Raw genomic sequence first — 18,273 nt, 5'->3', positions numbered from 1 at the left:
TTGACAGCGAATGATGACTAATGTGCCTGTGGAGAGCGGATACGTCACTGAATGCCATCAAGTCGCAACTGACGTGACAGAGTCAGTTGATGTGCTCCCAAAACCAGTCTCCACCTGAGATACACAACAACTCACCCTCTGAAACATGACACAGCACATGTTCTGCTTGTTGCACAACACCGGCATGGCAATGTAGAACCTTTTTACAGCAGTAATAATTACTACGTTATGTTGACAATATTTTTGTAATGCCCAGTTATATGAGTAGAAATAGTTTTTGATAGATTTTGATAGGGTGACCAGATGAGATGTCATCTGAGATGTCATAAGGATAAAAATAGAATAATATGAAATAGAATATCATTTGTTGTTCATATTGTGAAGATGAGTTCCAGATTGTGAGGTTGATATGAAGCAGTGTTCTGGCACAGGTGACAGGTGTGTTACTGTCATTTTAAATGTCTTTTTAGCAGCTAAGATTTGTCAGTAAGCTGCAGAAGCTCATAAACACATTTTTTGTTAGATATTTTTAAATCAAAAATTCCTTCTGCAGTGGCGGCTGCACTCTCCGTCTTCTGGTTTAAAACAGGTCAAATGACATCAGCGAGTATTACAAAGCAACTGACACAGCAAAAACACATCAATAATACTTTGACATAGTTTAGAAAAACTAATTTTTTTAATAATTAAAAGCAGGAATTATATCCTACATAAGTGGTTTGATTAAAATATCTTCACTAATTTCTATCTAGTTCATGTTATCTTTTACTATAATTGTTAAATTTCAGGACGAGAATTTGGGTTTGGGGAAAACTGCTTGTAATTTGAGATTGTCCTAAAAAAAAATTTGTTAGGATGTCCGGTCATCCTGATGCCAGACACAAACCTAAGGGGATCATGTGTTTGGTCGTGTGTGTGCATATGTTTGTGTTACATCTGTCCATCTTTCATAGGCTGTAGTAGGTCCAGGTTTTAAAACTAGAGAAAAGATAAAGCTATCATATGTAACTAGATAAAGGCATCTGTTGGTACCAACCATGTCATGCCAGCCTTTCCATAAGGGGGCTAAATAACACACATCACTCCAAAACATGAACCTCTTTAATAGCCACAATAATAACTTAATTATTCAGAATTTCTGCTTTTCTGAGTTTCTCTAAAAATGTATATTTCTATACATCCTATTCTGCTGAAAAGGCCCCTGGTCACTTGTAATGTTCTAAATAAAGAACAAAATGTTCTACATAAATGATCATTTTTAAGTACGTTTGGACTTATTGTCCCTTTTGTTGTTTCCGCATTAACTTATACAGTTAAGAGAGCACAGGATGCTTGGTTACAATTCCATGACACTCTTTTAGGCATCCTAAAGGTATAATCTGCATCATTTTCCTTAAAAAGCAATCTATAGACTCATACAACCATTATCCCTTTCAATCATCACTTATGACCCACTGAAAGTGTGTGACGGTGTCTGTATCTTCAGGGCACCTGCAGCCCTCTGCCTGTATTTTCCTATTTTTTCTCATTGTTTTGCTGTCCTCGAGATGCTTCACCAAACCAAAATGTTGGTATTTGACAGCTGATGTGTTTGCGAACAGCTCATAAAAATCCCACTGACTCTAAATAAAAAAAAACTGAGACTATACTATGCAAAACAATTTATTAAAACTTTGCGAACACCTCGATAAGAAAAAATACACAACACTTTACTCAAAACTTTAAAATGCTGGTTGCATCTTGTAGTTGTGGTGGCATTGCAGTAGGTGCTTCACCGTTTGTTTCCTGGTGGAGATCACTGAGTGCACTCTTCTCGTTTGCATTATGGGACCCAGTGTTTGGGAGCTTGGATCATAGCTACTTTTGACTAAAGAATTTAACATCTATTATTTCCTGGTGATCACTGATGATAATTTCCTTCGTTGGTATTTTGTTCTATCAACATTGTGAAAACATGAGCCTTAATTAAACAGCCTGAGTTCAAACTTTTTAATAAGTGTCTCTGTGCTGAACAACCCACATAGCCAATGAATAGGCTAATTAGCCTCTCTTTTTAAGAAATATATCTTTTTCATATTTATAAATGATCACAGGGCCAGATTGAAGTTAGTAAATGGCCTGATTCAAGCCCATGGGCCACCAGTTGAATTATCTATATCAGCCTTAGGTCATCAAGTTTCATATGATACCAGCATCTAGCTTTATAACTATGCCTGCTACAGCTTATATCAGGGGGCTCGAATGTTTTTCGGGCCGTGGACTCTTTAGGTCAGTATCGCGCACCACCTCAGGAAATATTGAACTCTCCAAGTACCACCTGACGGTTTCATGCCGTTTGGTGCTAGCAGGCGCTGTGGACACTTAAACGGCACTTATTAAATAGCCCATACCCAGGAGCACCTGTGCTTGTTTTACTGGCATCCACTTAATTTTTCACATGGCCACTTGATTTATCCTCCTCCTGATATAGTTCCCATTTGGAGCCACTATTGCAGTGTTTTTGAATCACTCATTTTCAGTCTCTACACTTCACCTCCACATCACAGTTTGGATCATAACTACCAGCAATCATGGATGACAAATGTGATCGCTCCGTGCATGATCATTAATATTATTACTGCAGGTTGACAATGAAGTAAAACTACAGGACAGGCAAAAAAAAACAAAAAAACAAAAAAACTTAATTAAATGTTTTATGTAATTTTATTTGAAAATTTTAATTACTTTGCTAGTATATGTTTTTCAAATAAATTTATTTTGAAAGTATATTTCTCACATTCTTCCACATACCACTAGAGGGAGCTGGCATGTACATGTACAACAGGTTGATAATCTGTGAGAATGATGAGGAACCCCCTACCACATATATTGCACTGAATATTTTCGGGTCTTCTATCATTTGTGCTTGTGTGCTTGCTGCTAAGTCACTTGCAGTTGTAGCATCGTGAGCATTAGCCTCACACTCTGCGCTTTCACTGGTGGTTTCTTGTGGCTTACAAGATCCGTACCTAACTAGTTTGGTGTTATGGAGAGGTGCCCCACACTGAATCAGTAGGTTAGCTAGCTCACATGATTGCACAAAAAGTCTTAGGGAGCCTATGAAAATTGCTATTATTCATGTTAATTAATACATTTTCAGACATAACTTAAAATTTTTGGGGAAAAAAAATCTAAATCTAAATCAAAATTATAAACACTAACTTTGGAGACCCCCTGTAGCAACTCTGAGCCCCCTGAGGGGTCCCTGACCTCGTGTTGATTGGCCTATATCAGCAGTGTGCAACCTGCAGCTCCTTTGCCCCTCTACAGACTGCCTGTGGCTCTGACAAAGATTATATGGAAGTAAATAAGGATTCTTTTTTTCTTAACATTCAAGTTGTCATCTATCATTGTTGTAGGTCTAAAGTGATTCTTTTATTCTCGAACTGCAAAAGTGTGTAAATTAAAAACTTTGGATATGTGTGCTTCCTGGAATCACAGTGCGTTTGTTTGAGGTGATCTTTGGACGGGAACACGTGTGTTCAAAAACCACAAAAACACTATAAGGCACTGACTTTTAAATGAATTAAAATGCGTGATGAGTTTTTTGTAATTTTTAAGTAAAAATTTGCTGCCTATTCACCAGATTTGAAAAAAATGTTTTTGTTTTAATATTCAATCAACTAAAATGTACGTAATTTTTTGTTTTTTGTTTTTTTCTGGTGGCTAGCCTTGAGACTCTAGACTAGCTATGGATACCAAATTAAAAAAAATGTGGAAAAAAAAAAAAAAAAAAAAAGTCTTGAGGGGAAAATAAACAAATAATTGTGGCTCCTGACAGATTTTTCAGTAATTTTTTAGCCAAACATGGCTCTTTCAAGAGGAAAGATCGAAGACTCCTGGCCTATGTGAAAGACAGACAGATGTAAGACTCACACTCACACACATAGACACACAACCAGACAAAGCTCCCTCTGAGCAACAGAAGACAATATATAACCAATATACAATATATTCTCACACACTGTGGGTTGCTGCCAATAACTTATAGACTGACCTTCGTGTGTAAAATGCTAGAATGTGCCTTTATAATATTCCTAATTTCTGTCCTGGTATATATCAGTTAGTAGTTTGATTTAATAATTGAATGTATATTATAATTATTTATGGCAACACAATTGTAAGTGTGTGTTTCTGTATACATGTAAACACATTTGGTGTTAATCATACATAAAGTCGAGATTCTCCACAGGGTTGCTCATATGAGTTGAAGGAAGATTTATGGTAGTGATGCTGTTATTTGTTTGATACATAATCATAATTTAATTTACACTTGAGAAAGAGAGAGAAAAAAAAGCTCTCTAAGTGCTGTGTGCATGAAAATTTATAGGAGCTAAAAGCAGCCTCAGAGGCCTGCTCTGAGTCTGTTTGTCACCCAGCTGCCATCAGTCTCAGTTTATGTGAATGAATGCAGTCACATGAACAGACAGCACCCGGTGACGAGCGCTTGCTGTAGTTTGAACACAGTCAGATCACGTTCGGAGTCCGGAGGAGTTGTCAGTTTGGTTTGGGAATGTAGCGAGACTTCTCTCTCAGCGAGGTCTCGCTCTGATTGCTGTGCTCTCATTTGGCCAAAAGAAGCAAACTAAGTGGGAGAGAGCACTTCAGAGTTCCAAGTAACTTCTCCGAGCGAACAAGGTGTGAAAACGCCTTAAATCTCCCAGACGCCTCTTCAGGGGTCGTGCTGTCTATCAGCGCCTTCCCTCCTCGTGGCTGACTTGCATACTTAATCAGCTCTTATTACTGACGCCGGCTCACCTTAAAGAGGCTGATAGGAGCGCTCTGCTGTGCCACACTTCCCTCTGCAGGCACAAGAGGAGACCTCCACACACAGTTTGTCTCATCGCAGCTCTGCAGTGGAACACTGAATGACAGATTAACATGAACGCTGCTGGCCTCTGTGAACCGCAAACTGCGCTATTATGTGCCACTTTCTCTAAACCCTGCTGTTCCCTGGGTAACACTTTCTGTGATGCCCGTGTCAATAATGTTTTATAATCTTCTTATGGCACTGAATAATAATAGTTATAAGCACTCATAAATATTCCTAATGCTTTATAAGAATAATCATAACACATTACAGAGCATTTTATATTGACTTATAAGGTCAAGTATTGTAATTCTTCACTCTTTTATTTTTTTTTCTGTAAGGATGATGGTGTATTATAATACACCACTGCTAACCCAAATACTTGAAAGTGGATAGTTAGGATTTTTTGAAGTGGTGCGAGGTACTGACCTACTGTATAGTTAGTGTATTAACCATCTAGACCGCGGCAGAATTCTTGAATGTTGCTGCAGTTCACCAAAAATCTTCACTTAAATGATCATTTTCCTGCTCAACCAAAACAAACAGTTCTCTCTCAAAGTGTTTTTTATTGGGGAAAGAAAAACACAATATCCTCTTTAATTTGATCCCAAATATACCAAGTTTGATTCAACATATTTCTAAAAATAAATCTTCTGTAAATAGTTGTGATGGATCTCAGTCTGCTTAAAAGAAGAGAAAGACGACAAGCATCTATACCACAAAGCTCAGAAAGTCTTTGGTATTTTAATACACTGATGATGATTTTTAAATAAAGGGGTTCTATAGTGAAATATACAACGGGTGCTCCAGGGTGCTGTGGACTCTAGAGGTTTAACTACACTTCATGGCGATCGACATGCAATGAAACTCCTTTGACAAAATCAGTACTTTTACTTTACAGAACACAGGCGTCGCTAGTCTAACACTGCCTCAGTCTGTTAGTTTGCTTATGCATTTCTGTGACTTCAGTAAATCCAAAATAACCTTTTAAAACATTAATATCACATTATAACAGAAAAAACAACAACAAACTGGTTGAGGAAACATTACAACGCTTTGTTCTGCAAGGTAAAATGACTCATTTTGCCAGTGGAGTCTGGCATGCATTACACTATGTAATCTTAGTTACTTTTAAAATTCTAATTAAGTACAATGTAAATTAAAATCAAAACTTTTCATCTGCATTTTTATAGCCATTAAAGCTATCTGACCACAAACGGGCCAAAGACAACAAGGACATATGGATGAAAAAAACCCCAAAATGCTGCAGCAGGTACAGGTTTGTAGTGGTGACAGTGAAAAACTCAGAAACTGCAAAAACTAAAGAATAAACTATAAAAGCTCACATAGTACTGATGTCAATAACAATGCCAAACCCTGTGTTCTTTTTGGTACCTGTGGGAAAATATAGAAAAAGTTAAAAAACAAAAAATAATAATTGATTAAACACTGAGTGGGTTCATTGAGACCTACATGTGTGACTTTTGCGTGTGGAGGTCATATGATTGGTGGAACTGGTCGGAAGCCACAGTGATTGAGCAAATTTGCAGAAAAGTTGTGGTGATTGCACAAAATTGCAAGGTCATGCAGAATTCATGGAGACTGGTTGAATTTGTATGACTCAACAACATGCTACTTCCTGGACAGACTGATTAAAGACTAGCAGTCAAAAAGTAACTAATAGTCTAAAAAACTAAAACTATAGTTTTTGAGAGGAATACTTTGTACTTTTACTTAAACATTTTTCTAACACCACTACTGTTACTTGTAATTGAGTAATACTATGGTAATGTAATAGTACTTGCATAGATCATTAGTGCTCTTTCCACCACTGTCCAAACTATCTCTTTAAAGACTGATTAAATACAAAGAAAAGAGCAGAGGCACACATATAATCATGTTTATTGATTTTGTGTCATTTCTAAATGTAAAAATGAAACAATACCTTTTTCCGTCAGTGAGAAACACCAGAGGCAGGGTTAGACTTATTTCATATTAGCACTCAATGACCACTTAGTAACTTAGAATCACATTATAATGCATTATAAAAATGATTCTAATGCATTATAAAATTATTATAATGTAATAAAACTATATGAATATAATACACTATCATCCTTGCAAGAAAGCATGTAAGTGAATGACCAGAAATTATGAGGTATTATGATACTTGACCTTTTAAGTCGTTATAAATACTCTATAATTTGATTACTGTTCTAAAGAATTATGAATATTTCTTAGAGCTTCTAAGTATAATTATACAGTGCTATAAGCTATGGCCGCTTCTGACAAAAGCTTTTTCTCATCCCTCAGTAGTTGTTAATTCAGGCCATTAGGCGAATCAACATGTTTATGATATTAATTTCATTATATGAGCACTTTTTTGACATCAGAATATGTCTTGTGTTTCAGTGAGAGAATATAATAAGTAACATCATTAACACTGTGCTTCTTTATAAAGAAATCCAAACATAATAATTAGCCTTTAAAATAGAAATTTTAGAAGGGGTACAAAGTGAGCCACCTGGTAACAACAATGCTAGTGCCAAAGCAGTAATGAATCTAAATGTGTTAGAACAACCAGCAAGGTGACTGAACAATCTGGTAATTTATTTTACCACAGTATAATATCAAGTGCTGTTGTTCAAAACACAGGAATTAATAACGTCCAACTTAACAAAAAAGTACAAAAAATACACTCAGACTCTGATCATTATAGGTGCAAGTTAACTCTCCTGTCCCCGTCTGAAACCGCTATGTCTTTGTCATCCCTGGAGTCGGAGTTCTGGTCGGATCTGCTGTAAATCACCTCAGTACTGTATTTCCTATCATCAGACTGACCTTCCCTGGTCTCAGAGGCTGTGCCCCAGTTGAGGATCAGTTAATAAACAGAGCTAAGTCCCAAATGGAAGTTGTAGCACAGTGAGCAGCAGTGCACCAGTGAAGTGGATTCTGTGTTACAAGAAAAAAAGGTCCATGTTGCAGCAATCCCTTGATAGTCTTGTCCCCAGCCTAATGGAAAAGCCAGCTCCCGAGTGAAGTTTTTTCCCCCTGCGACTAATAGACAAACGACTTTATTCCACCAGGCCAGCTGTTATGGATGTGCCACATCAGCTGGAGCTGATCGCGGCCATTCTACACAATGCATGTAACTCCAGCAGCAGCAGCAGCGCATCACATCTATTTTTGACAGATGCTGCGCCAAGCAGCACAGAGCAGATCAAGTGGAAAGGAAGTCAGACACAGAACAACATAGACCATCCGGCCAATTTTCAAAATTAAAGACCCCATGCAAACTCACGATCATAGAAACAGACCAAAAAGAAACAATTTAACAATATAATATACTTGCCCATGGTATAAGTGCAAAAAGCAAGGAAATAGAAAGTCAACATAATCAGGTGACTCTAAGACTGAAATGTTAATGAAACGCTTGCAGGACATGTGGAGGACAGATCAAAACCACGGTGCAGATGTACCATGCCCAGTGGAATCAATGGGTAATTAAAACTTGTTTCACCAAGACTGTAAGACTATCACTGACACTTTAGTCGACTAGGGAGCAGCCTTACAATGTGCAGATTATAATGTGTTCTAGACATGGACGTCATGGTAGCTCGTGTTTACATTGGATTGTAAATCATCTTTATTGTGCTGATATCTGGTAAGGTATCAAACTATGCCCAGCAAATATTACCTTTAATAAAAAGATATGTTTTTCCAGCTACCAGCAGAATAAAGTCATGACACAGGGGATGCTCAGTGATGCTGCAGCAGATTTCTGCGCGGATGAATAGAACAATCTTAAGGTAACATAAGCATGAAAGTAAGAGGAGGAGTCACCTTTTCCCCGCTCATCCTTCATCAGACGATGCGGAGGCCGCAAAGCTTTGGATCGAGCTGCAATATCTCCCACAAGTGTTCATATCAGCCCGCATCAGACAGATCCTCCTGACTGGAGAAATGTGAGGCATGCAGCGCTGGCGACTGAGGTGTCAATCACATGCTGCCGGCAGGCTTGTTTTGTGACTTTTTTTTTTTTTTTATCCTGGCCTCAAGTTTAATTGTGTTTCTGCTGTCTCTGCAGTGGCCCCGGTGTCAGATGGAACAGATGTCTGAATCGCAGTCTGACATTTTAGTCTCATGAAAATATACAACCCTTGGAGGTTTTCATTTGTTCAAGTATGTTCTTTTCATCAGTCACATACAATAACTGCAGTGGCGGGATTGACAGGAGGCGTCAGAGGAACGGCGGAGGTGAGCGTCAGTACCGAGGAGCAGTCTGACTCATTGACTACCATCAGAACAATTTGTAGAATGCAACAGAAGTTCTGTGGCACTTTATTGATCTCTGTACATGGAGTTCATTTTTTCCCCTCACAGAGAGACAAGGTCAGGGTCAGCTGTGGAGCACTGTCCTCTGGAGCTGCTGCACATTCAGGGTCAGTCAGTCAGAAGTAATGTCATTTTACTTTTTTCTTGCCTGACTTTGATGAAAAACATTATGGACTGAAGGAAAGATGCCACAGACAATTGAACCTTCCTGGGTCCAATTCCATTTTGCTCTGTGCTCCAATAATATTTTAGCAAGCTTGGTAAACAGTGGAGCCTTAGTCAATTTTCTCCTTTCCTGTTTCATGTGCTTAGATAAGTGCAATGCTCATGTATATTGAAAAGATGGCCAGTTTTGTAAATTTAAAAGTGACATATATAGTCACATCTTAAGTTAGCCTCACTGGCTAACTAGCTAGTTAGCACAGTTTGGTTAGGTTTAGGGACCAAAACTACTAACAGGCACAAAAACTTGGATAGGTTTAGGAACAAAAACTACTTGGGTGGGTTTACTAAATAATCAAGATTTGTGGTCAAAATAAAATTACATGAACATGTCATTGAGGCTACCAGAACTAGTCAATCACAGCTGAGTAGTACAGTAGTAGCCAATCATAGCATAGTAGGGCAGGACTAGGCAGAAGAATCTTGAGGGAAAGAAAAGAGAGGTAACTAGCTAGCTGACGATGTATTTACTAGCTATTTAACCAGCTTGCTGCCAAGATTAGCTAACTGAAGATGTGATTCTATATTTCACAGGTTGCCCAGCAACATCTTTTAACCATACACAAAATTTGGTTTCAAAATAGTCTGTCTTCAATATAGACAAGCCTAGCTTAGCACATAGCATATCTAAGAACAGGAAAGGAGAAAGTTGACCAAGGTTCTGCAAGGTACTAAGCTTGCTCAACTGTTATTGGAGCACAGAGCAAAAAAAGACGGGACTTAAAGGGTCACAGTTGGCAAAAGTGCTGGCTAACACAAGTCAGGGGAATTTTTTAAAATAACACTGCATTCATGCCATGTTGGCAACATAGGAGCAATGAGAAATCCACCTTTTAATCTGAACTTTTAATCTTTAATCTGGAACTGGAGGGTTTTCAGTTGTTGCCTTAAAAATGAATCCTCCATCAGCTGTTTTTATATGATGCTACAGACTCTGCAGTCTGTGAATATTGAATTTTATTTTAACATAACTGTCCAGCCCATTATCACAGCAGGTCATGTAACAGTCATGAAATTTAGTCATGATTTTTGTACATGGATACAAATTTTCATTATTTTTTTGTGACAGAATGACTTTCAAACTAACAAGGACAAATGTCGTATGAAGAGGGAGAAACTCTGTGTTTGGAGGAGGTGGACCAGTGATGGATCTGTCAGACAAACACAGGACCTTCACCCAGGAGACTGAGGTTCAATTACTGTAACCCCGTTGTGTCAATGTTGATTGTTTTAAAGAAGCACTTATTTGAACCCAAACCAAGACCTTTATTTTGAAAGTGTAACTGGATGTTGCGTATTGCTGACTTGACTGCAGAATTAGAAGGCTGGTGGATTATGCATCAGTTTGAAAGTCATGCTGAGTGTCACTAGAAAATTGGATATCTGTATCCATGTACCCAAATCTAATAGCGAGAATTTCATGACTATTTCACAAATTTCTGAGATTGTGTTGAATTGTCAGTGATGGTGGCATTTTGAAACCACTTTCTCGACAATTCAGCTCCTTTAACCAAGTGGGTGATATTGTAGCATCAGAATTTTCTGATATCTCTAACTCAGCATGATAACTAGGAGGCTGATGTGAATGGTTTTCCCCTCTGCTGATCATATTTAGCGTGTACAATGTGATGTGGGATTAGTGGCTAAGATGTGTAATGCTGGTCAGAAACATTCAAATTGTAAGTTATCTGTTGCTGGAGCCAGAAATAATTGGACAGCAGTGTATCCGTTTGCTACTGTAAAGGACTGTCCCATTTCTCTGTCTTGAAGGCTGGAAATGACTTGCCTCTGGCATTTCGAGAACTCAGCCAGCTCTTATTATGCTTACCACTTCAGCTCACTTCACTTAGATAGAATCCTTCCTTGTCAGGAAAGCAACATCCTTGGTGCCTTGTGGAAGAATACTCAACAGACCTGCGAGAGTGTTTTCACACCTGACCTGTTGGTACAGTTCAAACAAACTGTGGTGCGTTTGCCCATTAGGTTCGGTTCATTTAGACTGGAGTGAAAGCTGTTATTTGAACAGCCGTACCAAAAAAACAAAAAACCCGCTTGGGAAGGTTTCGGCCTGTTTCCAAGCAAACTGCTGCGGTTTTGTTTGTGGTTACAAGACAAAGTGAATGAACCACAGGTTTGTGTCACAAGAGACATTAACAGCATTTCAAAAGCTAAAATGCCATTAAATGAACACAATGTATTTGCTCCGCAGCTGTGACAAAGGAAGCAGTCTCCTATATAATCATGAAAGGTCCATGGTACTGTCCAACCAGGGCCACAGCTGGACATTCGGATGCCTTAAGTGTAATTGCTTGGGGTACCCCCACACTAAAACACACAAAAGCAAACAATTGGAAGTGCGGTCTTCTTTAAATTGAATGCAAATAAAACATAATCCATGACTGATCTATTTAATATGCATACAGACCTATAAATAAATTGTGAAGAAAAGACAACAATTGCCACTCGGCTTTTAAATACTAGGGGTGTTTTGTTGATTTTACTGCCACAGCACGATTTCTATTCAATCAGGGTTCATCTGAATTCACTTTGTTATTTCAAGCAATGATGTATATCTTGGATTGCCTATAATGGGCCAGTGTAGCTGTCTGCTGTAGTTGTGCTGAATTTAAAATAATTTATCACTATGATTATTATGATTAATGATCATAGGGACTGTAAGTCAGTCACAGCTGGGGTGCTGATGAGGGTTGCACAATTTATTGCAATAAAATTGCAATATGGCCAAGTGCAATATTTTTAAAGAAATTGCAGAGCCAGAAACAAATCTTTTTTTTTTTTTTTTTTTTTTTTTTTTAAAGGGAAAGATTTGTGAGAAAACAGCATTAAAATGAGGTACTGTAGTGCTGCAGAGATGACCTGGGCTAAAAATTGTTTGGTACAGATCTCAAGAAATATCACTTTTAATTTTTCTTTTTTTTTTTACTTAACATGAAAAATCGTATCATAATTTCAGTTTTTTACCAAACTGTGCAGCCCTAATGCTGAGAGAAGGTCAGTCCATACACCAATCAGGCATAATATTATGTCCACCTGCCTAACATCATGTTGGGCTCCCTTTTGCTGCCAAAACAGTCCTGACCTGTCGATGCATGGACTCCACTAGACCCCTGAAGGTGTGCTGTGGTATCTGGCACCAAGATGTTATCAGCAGATCCTTTAAGTCCTGTAAGTTGTGAGGTGGTGCCTCCATGGATTGGACTTGTTTGTCCAGCACATCTCACAGATGCTCGATTGGATTTAGATCTGGGGAATTTGGAGGTCAAGTCAACACCTCAAACTCGTTGTTGTGCTCCTCAAACCATTCCTGAACCATTTTTGCTTTGTGGCACGGAGCATTATCCTGCTGAAAGAGAGACCAGGGCCATCAGGGAATACTGTTTCCATGAAAGGGTGTACATGGTCTGCAACAATGCTCAGGTAGGTGGTACGTGTCAAAATAACATCCACATGGATGGCAGGACCCAAGGTTTACCAGCAGAACATTGACCAAAGCATCACACTGCCTCCGCCAGCTTGCCCTCTTCCCATAGTACATCCTGGTGCCATGTGTTCCCCAGGTAAGCGATGCACATGCACCCGGCCATCCACGTGATGTAAAAGAAAACATGATTCATCAGACCAGGCCACCTTCTTCCATTGCTCTGTGGTCCAGTTCTGATGCTCACATGTCCATTGTTGGTGCTTTGGGTGGAGCACAGGGGTCAACATGGACACCCTGACTGGTCTGCAGCTATGCAGCCCCATACACAACAAACTGTGATGCACTGTGTATTCTGACACCTTTCTATCAGAACCAGCATTAACTTCTTCAGCAATTTGAGCAACAGTAGCTCATCTGTTGGATCAGACCACATGGACCAGCCTTCACTCCCCACGTGCATCAATGACCCTGTCGCCAATTCACCACTGTTCCTTCCTTGGACCACTTTTGATAGATACTGACCACTGCAGACCAGGAACACCCCACAAGAGCTGCAGTTTTGGAGATGCTCTGACCCAGTTGTCTCGCCATCACAATTTGGTCCTTGTCAAACTCTCAAATCAATCAAATCCTTACACTTGCCCATTTTTCCTTCTTCTACAAAATGTTCACTTGCTGCCTCATATATCCCACCCACTAACATGTGCCATGATGAAGAGATAATCAGTGTTATTCACTTCACCTGTCAGTGGTCATAATGTTACACCTGATCAGTGTATAATAATGTCATACTCAAGAATATGAATAAACAGTATGACTTGTATCTAATAGTTTTTAACAACAGTTTGTGTTTTACACTACAGTAGACAGCAAACTTGAAAGCCAGCAAACTGTACAGTATGTCAGAGTTCAAGACATTCAGTGTATTGGAAGTTCAGCATAACCTGCTGTTTGTCAATAATTCAATTTCCTCACTTAGATCCGTGATGCAGAATGACATTACCAAAAGACTCCAATGAATTAGTTATATGATACATGACTTTTACATTATAATTCTTTTTTTTTAAACCCTTTACTTTTCTCCTACTCAACTAGTACTGGGAGACAAATATTATACTTTTACACTGACTCAAAAGCTTTACTTGCTGGTGTCTTTTCAGTTTCAGACAAAAAAAACATATATATATTTATATGTATGTATATATATATATATATATATGTATATATATATATATATATATATATATATATATATATATATATATACATATATACACTCTGGATGACCTCTTCTAGTTTAGAATCTATATATATATATACATATATATGACTTCTAATTAGAACAACATTACACACAAATATCTAGCAGGATAAAATGATGAGGTGATGACATTTTATATCCACAAGGGTAAAGATGAACTCCACTGTGACATCATAATGTTCAGCACTTGATCAGTCCTCTGTCCTCCTCTATAAAAAATTGTCTCCAAGAGAAGACAGCATGATTTTCACTGGAATCACACATGTATAGTGAGAACTTCCATTTTACCAAAATATATACTTAATAACCTTTATTAAATCCTTTAAATGTTACAGGTCATTGTAGTAGTAAGTTCCATATTAACATCCTTCTTTTTTTTTTTCTTTTTTTTTTTTAACTTTCTTTTTATTGATTTTTTCCAATAGAAAAAACAGAACAAACATATGAATATACACACAACAAAGGTACAATAGACAGGGTCATCCATAGCAAAATACAATGACAGGTTAACAACAGGCTGGCAGACACCAGGCTGATGAATCATGATCATGATCAACATCCTTCAAACAACTGTGAGGTAGTGATTCTATTTTTTCTTCTACTCTTCTTAACTGGCCACTGAGGTGTGGTGGCATTGCAGTAGGTGCTTCACCATCTGCTGCCTGGTGGTGATCTGCACTCTGGATGACCTCTTCTAGTTTAGAATCTTTTTTTTTTTGCTTTAGTCCACACCAGGTTAACCAAACTAAAAGTGTCAACAGGACCTGAGACTACTGTCCCTGCCTCTGATCAGGTCCACACAGGACCTGAAGCAGGAACTGTCTGAGCAGAGCTGATATACTCGCCCCTGGTGATAAGAAAACATCCTGTAGTAAACCTGTTGTCGAGAACATAATAGAAAAATCTCCAGTCCTGGTTCCCAGCCCAGTGCCAGTATCCAGTGGCTGCTAGATTGGCCATGAGCAGAATTTAAAGCCCATGAAATATGGAAAAGGGCACAGTGTTGGCCTGAAGCCTGGCCACCCACTCAGCCCTCAGGCAGGGGTCCCAACCCATCACATCTCTGCCTCCTCCCTGTGTGTGTGTGTGTCTGCCTATTCACCTCCACACACTATTTGCTAAATTGGTTACACACTGCTCTGTCATTATGATGAAATGAGCCCTGATTGCCCAATGCTTTGCCAGGTAAAATAAATTTGTTATTCTATTACGGCATGATAGACAGCGTTGCCCAAAGATAAATGCAAAAAAGTCTTTAGCATCACAAGGTTTGCCAGGGGCCATTTTGGCTCCATTCAAATGCTTTTTGCCAAGTGGCAGGATGGCTGCCAGTTTCCACAGCAATCTCCGCCACCTGTGATGGATGGCCCAGTGGGTTAGGCTACACAAACGCAGCTGTGATTGCACGGAGCCATAATGGAGGAAAGGGGGGACCTGTGAGCAGGAGATAGACAGAGGTTTTATAAGCTTTCATATTGCTTTGAGCTGAAACATTGAGAGCAGATTCAAAGCTTGGAGACTGTGGAGAATTAGCTGCGGTCAACCATAGCTGCACTGGTCTGCTGTGTGGCCTGACAGAGAAATAATTGAACAAAACCTCTGAACTGCTTTTTTTTTTTTTAAACTTTTGGTCAAGCCAAGCACACACCATTTAGGATTAAACAAATCCACTAAATTTGTTAATTAAAGGGACATGGAACTTGATTTAGAATTTCACTTTTTACAAATTCATGCATATTTAGTTGCACATCTGAGGTCTTCTGCAAAGCATTTAAAGTTGCATGAGACATCAGGGTAGTTTAGTGTGATTATTTGTATTTGATGCCACTAATATTGAGAAGACCAACAGAACTTTTGCCTTTTTATACAAAAAATTGTCAGGTTTTAATATTTTTTTATTTTCTATATATTCTATGATAGTAAACAAGTTGTAATCGAGCTTTGGACTGTTGATCAGTCAAAGAAAGACTAGGGTTGTTAAAATGATGGATTGGTGAGTACACAAGTGTCTGCACCATTCAGATTTCATGTAATTTATCAGTCCACAAATGAGATGAGTTCCCACTGGCATCCTGTTCATTTTTTAACTTGAGCCAAGCAATACAACAATGATAGCATCACACCATTTACCATTTAAAGTCTGTGTAGAGGGAAAATTAAGTTTTTCCTCTGGAGTTAGACTGTGTTGTTTGTGATTTCTGTGATTGGGATTTTTTGGGTGGACCTGATATGTGGCTCGGTGATGTACCGGAGCTGTGGTCCCCCAACACTATATAAGCAGTCAGTTACGAATTTCAGCAACTCTCTCAGTCCAAGTCAGCCCAGCAGTTCACTTCAGCTCGCTTCAGTTCCAACAACCCGACACAGAAGGAAAAAAAATCCTGTCACCGTCCTCTGGCTCTGGTGGCTCAAACATGTCCAGACATGTCCAATAAAGGCAGAAATATAGTTGCTTTTAACTACGCGTTTGCATACGCACCCCTATGCATCCCTACGCTTCATGGCTGCCTCGCGTATCCTGCATCCATTTGGAGCGATGGTTGTGCGCGTCCTCAGAAATTAACGCTACGCTAATGCAAACGCATGGTTAAACAGCAAGTATATCTCCAGCCTAAATCTGCTAGACAGAGCGTCCTTGTTTCAGGTTTGCATGGCAAGCCTCTGAACTTCACAAGCTTCCACAACAGCTATTTAACAAACAAATTAGTGCATGTTAAAAGAGACAGGAAGAGAAGGTGAAGTGTCAGGTGTGTTTGTGTCAGCAGACTCGGTCGAGATGGTCTTTGACGAGTTTCCATCTCCAAATTCAGACTTCAGTGACCTCTCTGCTGCACATTTCTTTGTCCAAGTTCCGAGGACAAGAGGATTGCAGCATAAATCAGTGGATTACTTTTTTAAGTAGCTAATTAGTTTAATTTAGTTTAATTACCTGTCAATCAGATATCAAAGGTGACACCCAGGGAAGAACAGTATATATTTGGACACATGACAAGAGCAAGACCATCAAGTCATGGTTTTGAGTTTCATTTATCTATGATCTGTGCAATATCAGTATTTCAATCAGGTGTATCATTATTCCAACGTGCAATATCCAGATTCCCTCTGTGCAATGGTGTAAACTCAGCTGTTGAGTCTGTTTATATTGCATACACAGTTCCTATTTTTAGATTTCCTCATTTAAATTCCTATTTTTTATATTAACTCTTGTTTATATTGCTTGTTTAATATTCATTGTTTTTATTGATGCTTCTTTTTTATTCTTGCAGCTGTAAAACGGGAAATTTTCACATTTTAGGACTAATAAAGGAATATCTTATCTTAATGTCAGCTATGAGTATAGAAGCACTCAGATCCAGAACAGTACCCTGGTCTAAAAAAAAAATACTCCATCACAAGTTTAAGTCCTGTATTCAAAATGTTACTTAAGTAAAAGTACAGCAGTATTATCATTAGAATGTACTTAAAGTATCAAAAGTAAAAGTATTCACTAGGTATGGCTCCTTTCATGGTGTTATATTATTATGGAATACTATATTATTCTGTTTTTATCACTAACAAATACATGTGAGCACATGTTAATGTTGTAGTTTGGATCAAATTTTAAATACTTTGTATACTACTGGGTAGAATAATAGAAAAGTACTGTATCATGTCATTATGTAAAAAGAGACTAGTTAACTAGCATATGAGTGAAATGCAATTATGTCAAAATTGTATTCAAGTACAGTACTTAAATAAATGTAATTAGTTACATTCCACCTCTGAGTGTCAGTGTCTGAGCTCAGTGAAACAGTGGTGTAACATTAGTGTGTCTTGTGTCTTCTGTCCACAGAGGGACATGCTGGACGTCAGTCAAATCATGAAGGATCTGGCCAGTATGGTCCATGAACAAGGAGACGCCATAGGTAAGATATCAGTGTGTGTTTGTGTGTGTGTGTGTTGATTATTGTGTCCCAATTAGCAAAGATAACCTTTGTGGTCAAGTTTTAATTTGATGTGCCTGATTAATAACACGAGACAGAAAATTCTGCTGGGCAAAACAAACTTTTTAACCTCTGCCTCGCTGCCACACTCTTCTCATTCTTTGATTAGGAGCAAAAATGCTCTGGGTTTATACAAACACTGGCCTGTTGGAGAAAATCCATTTAGACACCCTGATATCTG

General features: G+C 38.5%; 1 protein-coding gene across 1 annotated transcript in view; it reads left to right on the top strand.

Moving 5' to 3' along the window:
* Positions 1–18,273, top strand: part of tsnare1 (T-SNARE Domain Containing 1) — a 222,811-nt gene that overhangs the window by 165,404 nt on the left and 39,134 nt on the right. The window contains exon 9 of the mRNA XM_084725823.1: positions 17,942–18,014. Coding sequence (XP_084581949.1) covers positions 17,942–18,014 — 73 coding nt within the window. The remainder of the gene's footprint in view (positions 1–17,941; positions 18,015–18,273) is intronic.

The sequence above is a fragment of the Lutjanus erythropterus genome, chromosome 9 (assembly GCF_056507025.1).
Source record: "Lutjanus erythropterus isolate fLutEry1 chromosome 9, fLutEry1.hap2, whole genome shotgun sequence".
Classification (NCBI taxonomy): domain Eukaryota; kingdom Metazoa; phylum Chordata; class Actinopteri; order Lutjaniformes; family Lutjanidae; genus Lutjanus; species Lutjanus erythropterus.
Note: the sequence above shows the minus strand (reverse complement) of the source record. Positions and strands in the feature narration are given on the sequence as shown.